The sequence below is a fragment of the Alligator sinensis genome, unplaced genomic scaffold (assembly GCF_000455745.1).
Source record: "Alligator sinensis unplaced genomic scaffold, ASM45574v1 scaffold288_1, whole genome shotgun sequence".
Taxonomy (NCBI): Eukaryota; Metazoa; Chordata; order Crocodylia; family Alligatoridae; genus Alligator; species Alligator sinensis.
The window spans coordinates 4,097,499-4,106,475 of record NW_005841876.1 but is presented as its reverse complement, the minus strand read 5'-3'; the positions used below and the strand labels follow the sequence as shown (position 1 = coordinate 4,106,475).

At 45.5% G+C, this 8,977-nt stretch overlaps 1 protein-coding gene across 4 annotated transcripts in view; it reads right to left on the bottom strand.

Moving 5' to 3' along the window:
• LAMP1 (lysosomal associated membrane protein 1) overlaps positions 1–8,977 on the bottom strand; it is a 38,413-nt gene that overhangs the window by 3,077 nt on the left and 26,359 nt on the right. For all 4 annotated transcript variants that reach the window (XM_025196110.1, XM_025196111.1, XM_025196109.1 and 1 more), the window contains 3 exons: positions 7,211–7,428; positions 3,366–3,488; positions 1,354–1,423 (listed from right to left, as the gene is read on the bottom strand). In XM_025196110.1, coding sequence (XP_025051895.1) covers positions 1,354–1,423; positions 3,366–3,488; positions 7,211–7,428 — 411 coding nt within the window. The remainder of the gene's footprint in view (positions 1–1,353; positions 1,424–3,365; positions 3,489–7,210; positions 7,429–8,977) is intronic.

The window sequence follows — 8,977 nt, the reverse complement described above, 5'->3', positions numbered from 1 at the left end:
CTCCCCCTGCGCCTTCTGCTGCCTGGCTGGCCGGCCCGCCTCCTCCCATCCCCAGAAGCATGTGGGAAGCCAGCTCAGCCGCATGCTGCTCCGGATGGAACGGACCCAACCAGGTCAGCACCGACCAGGAAAAGCAGCATGCAGCTGAAACTGGGTTCTCACGTGCTGCTGGGGAACAGGAGCCCAGCCGGGTCTGCACCAGCTAGCAGAAGGGGCGGCAGAGCTGTGTGCCACTTGGGACAGGATGAGCCCAGCCGGAGTGGCAGAGGCTGAGCTGCATTTTCCCCCTGCCTGCACCTGTCAGTCCCGAAGCAGCACGTGACTCTGCCGCCGCTTCTGCTGGCTGGTGCTGACCTGGCCGGCCTCCTCCCATCCCCAGCAGCACATGGGAAGCCAGCTTCATCTGCACACTGCTTTTCCTGGCCAGTGCCGACCCGGCTGAGCGGGACAGCATGCGGTTGAAGCTGGCTTCCCATGTGCTGCTGAGGATGCCCAGCTTGGTTGGCACTGGCCAGCAGAAGCAGTGGTGAAGCCTCCTGCCTTTTGGGACCAGCTGGCACAGGTAGGGGGAAAGTGCAGCAGCACGTGGGGAAGCCACTGCTTGATAGAGGATGGGATGGACTGGCCGGGCTGCACCAGGGAGGGAAAGCTGTGGCTGAGCCCCCTGCAGCTGTGCTGTATGCTCCTTTAAGACTAAACAATATGCTCAAGAATACAGCATGAATGATCTGGGTTCCAACATAAATTTGGAGCAGGTAAAAATCTTTGTAAAAATACTGTCCAGTGTTTGGATTGTGTTTGCTTCTGTTTCTCTTTGTGTGGGATTGGGGGTTCAACTTGTTACTACTTGTTAAAGATGTGTTTCTAACAAGTTATTAATTCAATAAAAGTAAATCTTCTTGAAGATTATTCTTAAAAATGCCCATATTTTGTTGCTTTGATTAGTTTCTACTCTGGCTGATATCTTTTCCACATTTGATCTGTCGACTTGCATTATGCTTCTTTCATTCATTGAGAAGTGAGTAGAAGCGAAAGTGTTTATTTTAGTCAAATGTTTGGTATTATTTCATTCTTGCTTTTATATTGTTTTTATTTTGGATTTTAAACCACATTTCCAGACCCATTTTATTGTCACTTCTTGCAGCTTCGTTGGTGTCAAAGGTCATGTGATGTCACTTCCTGATGTGATACCACTTCCTGTGAGGTCTTTGAATATGGCTCACAGGCCCACTGGGTGATAAAATGTTTGTGATCCGGACCCACATTCAAAGAAGTTGGACACCTCTGATCTAGACACTCTGACTTAGATGTGCAGTTAGTCTAGTTCAGGCAAGATATTTGAAAAACCCTTACTTTTGGCTTCAGGAGGCAAAGTTGTGCTCACGGTGACACCTTGCAGGAAAAACTTCTCAATACTTGTGTTCTTTAAAGAAAAAGACAAGCAATTATTTGACTTTTGAAAATACCATTTAACAAACTTAATTCTAGCCATTTAGGTCTTAGCTCAGTGCACTATATGAAAAGTTTCCAAAGCATCCTCTAGTTGAGGTGTTACAGCAGGGAAGGACGTTCTAGAACGACACCAACTACATTTTTAGAGAAGAAAACCATGGTGCGGAGAGGGAACAATTTGCTTTAGGGACAGGAAAGGAGGCAACCTGGTGTCAGTCTGAAGTGGCAGCTGCATCACAGCAGCTGACCCCCTGGCACAAGCAGAGAAGTCAGTCACGAAACATTATCTTCTCACACACCCCTCTATCTCTGTGACAGATCCACTAGCAGAACTGGTAAAGGAGACAAGGCCTCTGTGCTTATCTCAAGATCATGCAGTGGTTAGCTTCAGGGTACTTGCCTTGTTTAACAAAAGGCACAATGCTCTTCCTATGATAGTGGTAGGATCCCTCTAATGCAAGGGTGTCAGAGATGCAGTCCATGGAGGTAAACCTATTATTTGGCTCATGGTGCACATGCATCTTGATCTGCAGCATGTGGGGCCAGTCTGTGATCCGGTCTGCAGACTAGCCCTGCACCACTCACCTGGCCTGCAGGACTTCATGAATTTGACAGCCATGCTCTAATGCATGCAGGCTGTGGAACCTGCACAGTTAAGGCTTATGTCAGGGGCTCCCAAAGCATTGTCCCTGAAGGGCCATTTCAAAAAGGGGCAGTTCTGGGTCATTGGCTGCTCAAAAAAAAAAAAAAAATAGGGGGTTGCAGGTGATACCTAGCCACACTGGGAACACCCAGCTTAAGTTAAAGCTGAGTTTAAGAGTCAACAGGCACATCTACACCCACATTAATGCGTAGTGGTTACTGAGCATTTAATTTAGTTCCTGTAATAATGTGCAGTAACCAGCACATGCATTTTAGGTGACACTAATAGGCAATAGACTAATTCTACTGCATATTAGCATGGTTTTTACCTGCCGCACTAATGTGAAGCAGAATTAGGTCTACTGCGCTTCTAGCGTCTCGTGTAAACGTGCCCAGTAGGGTCCCTTGAAGAGCTGACAACTGGGAGATTTCAGGGTGATCACAACTATTTGGGTCAGCAAGCAAAGCAAGCTGCAGGTGAAGTCCTTTCAAGAGGGAAGTCTGAGAATCAACTGTTATGGACATATGTTGTTGCTACAAAGGAAACAAAGGTTTACAGCTTCTGGCAACATGGTAAACTGCCACAGAAGACACCACAGAGTAGCTCAACAGTATGTAATATGAGGGCTTCATTCAAATCCTTCCTTCGTGGGATTTGCTGAAAGACACATTCACAATCCTGCCTCACCTAGTGCAGGATCATTCTCTGAAAGCTTTATCCAATTTAAGTGTTTCAAAGCAATGGAGCTGCTAGTCCTGCCACTGAGGGTGACTGTCTAGTGCCGGGGTGGGCAAAATGTGGTCTGGGGGCCTGATGCGGCCTGCCAGGCCATTCTATCCAGCCTGCAGGGCCCCTCAAAAATTTAGAAAAGTAATACGATAGGCAGCTCAGGGCAGATTAATATGGCCCTCAATGGCTTGCCAAAACTCAGTAAGTGGCCCTCTGCCCAAAATAATTGCTTGCCCTTGGTCTAGTCCATGCTCTTAAGGAAAAGAAGAAAAGAAAATGGTGGGGAGGTTTGGAATATTTTTAGAAAGGGGCATTTCTAAAGCTAAGTAGCTCAGACATAACTCCTAGCTCTCCTGCTTGGTTTCACTGGCTCCAGAATGTATAGCTTAGAGAATTCCCCCACCCCTTCCCATAACACTGCCATTTTCTCATGGCAAGATAAGGGGAAGGGAAAGCTTTCCCAAACATGGCCTTGTTCAGAGTAATTTCAACCTGGAACTACTTGACAGCAGTGCAAGCTACTCTAGCCAAATACTCTTACCCGAACGAAGTGGAAGATGAGCTTGGCTTTCCCAAAAGTCAAGTTCAAGAAGGCTGAGGAATTGTCACAGTTTCCAGAGAAAGATGTATTAGATGGGATGAAATTCAGCACATCTAATCCAGTCTGTACATGAAAGAAAAGCAGATGGAGAACCATTAGTGTAACATCCTTTTCAACTCAAAGCACCCTCTACAATTTCTCTGAACTTGGCAGCACCCCATTAAAAAAATTTCACTCATTTTTAACTACAGAAAAATGTTAATAAAGCAATTCTTCTGTTGCAAAGAATGCCAAAAGCCCACATCAGTTCAGAATGGTTTTAAGAGTGTGAATTCTCTGGGTTTATCTTGTTAATTGTGTCTACATATTTGCACCTCTAACAATAGTGCTAATATTGTGTGGCACCCTTAGAAGGATCTCATGGCACTCTGTTTGATAATCATCTTAGTTTTAGTATCAGACAACTTCTACCTGGCTTCCACTCAGATGTAAGGGGGCTATTTTTTACAGGCTGCTGTGTGTTGCATCAGTTACCAGTTGACACCAACTAGCCCCAAGCTGAAGGAGCAGAAAGGTCACACTCCCACCCAATCTTTGCTGTGGTCCTACTGGATGCAGCCAAATCTGAGCTTTGAACTCAGGCTGCATTTTGTAAGCAAGGCAGCTAGTTCCATATTCAGAAGCTAGAGGGGAACCTTGGGCTGCCACCAACACTGCATTAGTGCCTTGCTTCATCGAAATGAAGGCAAACTGATAAACCAAACATTCTGCTTGCTTTGACACTAGGGAGAAAAAGCAAATCAAAGGGAACAAGCTCACAATGTATAAGATGACCCCTTAGAAATACAGGTTTCCCTTGCTTTATGTGGGTTCTGTATGTGCAGATTTGCTCTTATGCGATGACCCTTTTTATACCAAAAATTTATTATATGTGAGGTAAATTCACTCTTATGTGATCTGTGTGGTGGAAACCCGCATTCAGTTGCTTTGTGCGGTGCATTATGGGAGTGACGAACACCAAAATATAGTTTCCTGTGTGGATCTGTGCTCCTTCCTCGTTGTCTGCAACACGTTTCTGTAGTTGCCATCCCCATTATGATAGTGCCCTGTGCTTGTGTGTACTGTCTGCTGCTGGCGAGTACCAAAACTGTCTTGTAAAAATGGTAGAAATGGGTCTGGGGGTCAGTACAGTACAGTTCAGTTCCCTATTTGTTACATTGTAAAGTACTTTTTGTGAGTTTGAGTTATGAGCCGTTTTCCAGGAACACGTGTACAGCATAGAGCAAGAGAAACCTGTACTCATTTTAAAATGCCGAACTGTATCACAGGTACACTCTGACATTTATTTCAGACACTCCTGTTTGACAACTAACTGTGGGCTGGAGGTTTTAAGTGAGTGGGGGCTAACCCTTTTGGCAGGTCCTCTACATCTTCCTTGAGTGTCACTCTGATCCCCTTCCCCTGCCTGATCTGCAGCTCTGCATTGCGTTTCCTGCCATATCTCCTCCCCAGCCAGATGCACGTAGCACAGGCAGCCTGGATGTGACGTGCATCACAGGCTGGCCACCCCTATTTGAAGCCATCTGAACTGGCTTAAAAGGGCACTTGCACAAGCCTTCCGGGGAAAATTCTTTTGCTTTTGTCAAGCTACCTAAAAATTAACACCCATGTCATCCTTGAAGTGTGCTCAAATATTGCCAAGATAAAGGCAAAAAATGACTATGTTGTTTTAGACCCATCCAAAGCTCCCTAGAGCTATGAGAATGAGGAAGAGCATACCACCAGGGGTCTGATAGGTTGGTGGGTCTGACTGACAAACTCCCTCACACAACCAGCTATTTAAAACTTCCCATCATTTGGTAGGTTAGAAAAATTAGCTGTTGCAGTGCGAGAATTTAATGTTGTAGAATTAGCTAATTAGGTTGCACAGAGCGGAGTGGTAACCTACAGCTGAAGTTGCTGCAGCATATTTCCCCACAAGCCAACGAACCACCATCTGCCCCACTCTGGTTCACATACTTTCCCTTCCAGCCAAGTTCACTCTGTTTTCAGCACTACACCGTGTTACCTATAACTCTTCATATAAAACCATGTGACCCCAGACAGGACCAGGGGGACCTGCTGCTGCATTCTGTAGGCTTTTTAAGTTAGTTTGTGACCAGTTCTTCAGACTTTCCAGTGAAAGTTTGCAATCCACTCTTCTGCTTCAGACACTAGAGCTGATAAAAACTGAGACTGTACCCAGGTTTTGCCTGAATGTCCTTTCCTCTGCTGCTTATTTCAGAGCAACCTTAAACCAAGAGGCTCTGAATAATCTGCAGCTTTTGATCTCACTAATGAGCCTTTCCACTGTTTGTCAGAATACAACCGCCTCCCTCAAACTGGGATTCCCGCTGCAAAACCAGCCATCTTTTTTTTTAAATGGTCTAGGTCAGGGTACTCAACTCCTGGTCCACAAGCCAGATCCAGTCCATAGCATCATGTCATGGGAGCCCCATGGGCCAGATAAGTCTAGAAATTTGGCAGTACTGCTCCTCTGCTGCCAAATCTCCAGACCCTAGAGAGCCCCGAGCCCTGCAGGTTGGATCCAGTGTCTGATCCCAGTGCACAGGGTTGGGTGGGGGTAGTGCCAGACCCCATGGGCCAATCCCAGGATGCAGGGGGCAGGAGAGGGTGGCGCCAGGCTCCTGGACCCCATCTGGCCCAGAGGCCCTGCGCCACTTATCTGGCCTGCAGGGCCAAAAGGGTTGAGCACCATGGGTCTAGGTGCCTATGCAGGAACCTACAGGTCTGATAGCAGAGCTTCACAGCAGGAGGAGGAGGAGGGATGGGATCTGGCTGCCAGGCTAAGTAAGGAAACTGGAAAGAACCTCTAGCTTCTGTGGCAAAGTGCTAGTTATTATGAAGCCTAGTAAGTCTGTACATACTAAAATTCCACCTGCTAAAAATTAATCCAGGTTGACTAAAGCTGTGCGAAACTGAAAACTCATAATCGGAAATCTTGTATTCGAATGGTTTGGGGCCCTTTAACAATACCCAAAGAAACAACCAACAGTCTAGTTGTCAAAGGAGTTGTCACTTATTCTCTCTCGGAGAATTTGGAAGTTTGTTCTTATTCAGATAAATACCAGAATTCAGTCTGGTAGTAATGAGGCAAATTTAAGCTGCGTCTTCATAGCCTGTTTCCGTGATTCACCTCTGCTGTTCTTAAGTGTTTGCTATTCCCATGGTCTAGTGAAATGTATTGCATTTGAATTTAAGGCTCTGGTATATTTACCATCATAAAGTGGAAACAGGTAGGCCCTGTTCACATTGTGTCAGATGGCATAAGAAAGTGTCAAGCAACACCTCCTCCACTCACTCCTGCTCTATGTAAAACACATGCTGATAAAAGGATGATCTATCCACTATTAGAGGAGCGCTGGTTATGCCCAGCACCACTCACAAGCATGCAAGTAGCACCGACCGTGCACCTAAACACACCCACATGACTTCTTTGGCATTTGATGCATGAGAAGTGAGGGGAATGTTTTCAAGACACTGATTTCTAGTGACATCCAACAGGAGACAGACATGCCTCTAAGTTTCTTTTGTGGACTACTTGTGACACACCAAGGGAAAAAACAAAATAAAACACACATTTATGACTGGTTTGTACTTGTTCTACAGTCTCTGAATACTTGGACTATTCCGTTTTTAGTTCATAGTACAACTGAACTGAAACAACCATGATTAAATACTACAGTTCTGTCTACAAATGAAGTAAAGGGCACCTAAAATAATTATACTGGCTCTCAATATAAGAAAGAATTTTAGGTTTGAAGGCAAGAATAAAGAACACATACCTTTCCGTCTTTGCTTTCATAGGATACATTAAGCTGCAGCCCCATAGAAGCAAGTACACAGGTCCCGTTTTTACCAGTCACATTGTATTTACCAACCGCTGGGTTTTGCGGCAGTGTGGTTGGTGCTGGACTAGTAGTGGTAGGCACCTGGCTAGTAGTCTGCCTGGCAGTTGTAGTAGCAATGGTAGTCATCGGTTTATCTCTGGTACATTCATATTCTGGAGAACGAAGAAAAAAGAAAAAGTGGCAAACAGCAAGTAGAATGGCACAGACTAAGTGTTTTAAGTTCCTCTTTAGTACATTCTGTTAGGAACCAAAAGATTTTAAATCAAAATTCTAGCTAATTTTATCCCTAATAATATAAAAGTGCCATACTGCATCAGACTAATGGTCCATCTAGCCCAGTATCCTGTCTCCAATAGTAGCAGGACTAGATGCTATACAGCAGCGTTTCTCAACCCATGGGTCGTGACCCAAAAGTGGGTTGCAAGAATATATGAAAGGGATGCAAACAAAATCGATTCTCCTTTAAAGGAGAAACATGTGGGAAACTGTGGCTTTTTCCTTGCAGGCTGGCAGAGTTCCAGCCTGCAAGGGGCTGCTTGGGGCTCCCCCTGCCCCACACACCCACTCTCTGCCCCATGTACCTACCCCCCTGCCCCATACACTGGGACCTGGGGGCAAGAGGCAGCAGGTCGGGTGTGAGGGGCACCGGGTCAGGACTGGCCAATGTTTACAAATGAGTCCTGGTATAAAAAAGGTTGGGAACCACTGCTAGAGAGGGAAAGCATTGAACTAGATATCGCTAGAATGATCCATCAATAGCTGCCCTGGCATCCATCATTTATTTAGAGAAGCTAGAAAAAACATCTCCAACCACAAAACACAGCCATTTTGTTCAGTAGCCAACAACAGATCTAACATCCATGAATTTATCCAGGCCCTTTTTGAACCTGGCTATGCTCTCTACCTCTACCACCTCCCATGATAATGAATTCCACAAATTAACTATGCTTTTCATTTAAAAAAGTTCTCTCTTGTTCTTTTTCATGTCAGTACAAAGCTGGTCAGTGTCACTTCTTTTTTTCCCCTAAGCACTCAGTTTTGCAGCTTCTCAAAGCATAACTTAAAGAGGACGCCCATATCCTTTTCATGTTCTGAAAAGCAGCTCATGGTAAAACAGAAGCTATCTAGCCATTAGTTTGTATTTTCACCAAGGAGTGGATAAGAGTAAGCTCTATTTGCAGTACTGCAGCCAGCTCTCTCTGCTTGCAGATCACAACAAGGCTAATCTGTTGGCTGCCTGCCCAATGGAGATCAGCCTGTAAGGACCACCTCCTCTATCTGGAAGCCAGCCTTCAAGGAGCCTCTTCCTAATCTTTCCCTTCAGGTAGAAACCAGTTGTGACCAGGGCCTTATTTAATGGTTGCAAGGAGCCCTCCATTGCCTTGAAACAGTGGAGGCTTGAAGAGCTTCCAGACAAGTACCAGGCTAAGATTCAATTCCAAACTCCAAGATAATCCAGAGGCTGCTCTGTATTGCTGGGTACTCATTAGTGGGAGCAACTCTTTATCAGCTCCATCCTGTTCCTTTCATTCGGTTCCAACAAACAGGCCTACATACAGAAGTGGGTTATCCCAAATCCAAAACAGTTCCTGCTTTAGGCATCATCAGTAAACTGCTCTTCTTTCTTTTCATCCAGGTCAGTAACAAAAGGGAAGGAAAGGTCTCAGGATATGCGTGTGTGTGTGGGGGGGGGGGAATGCG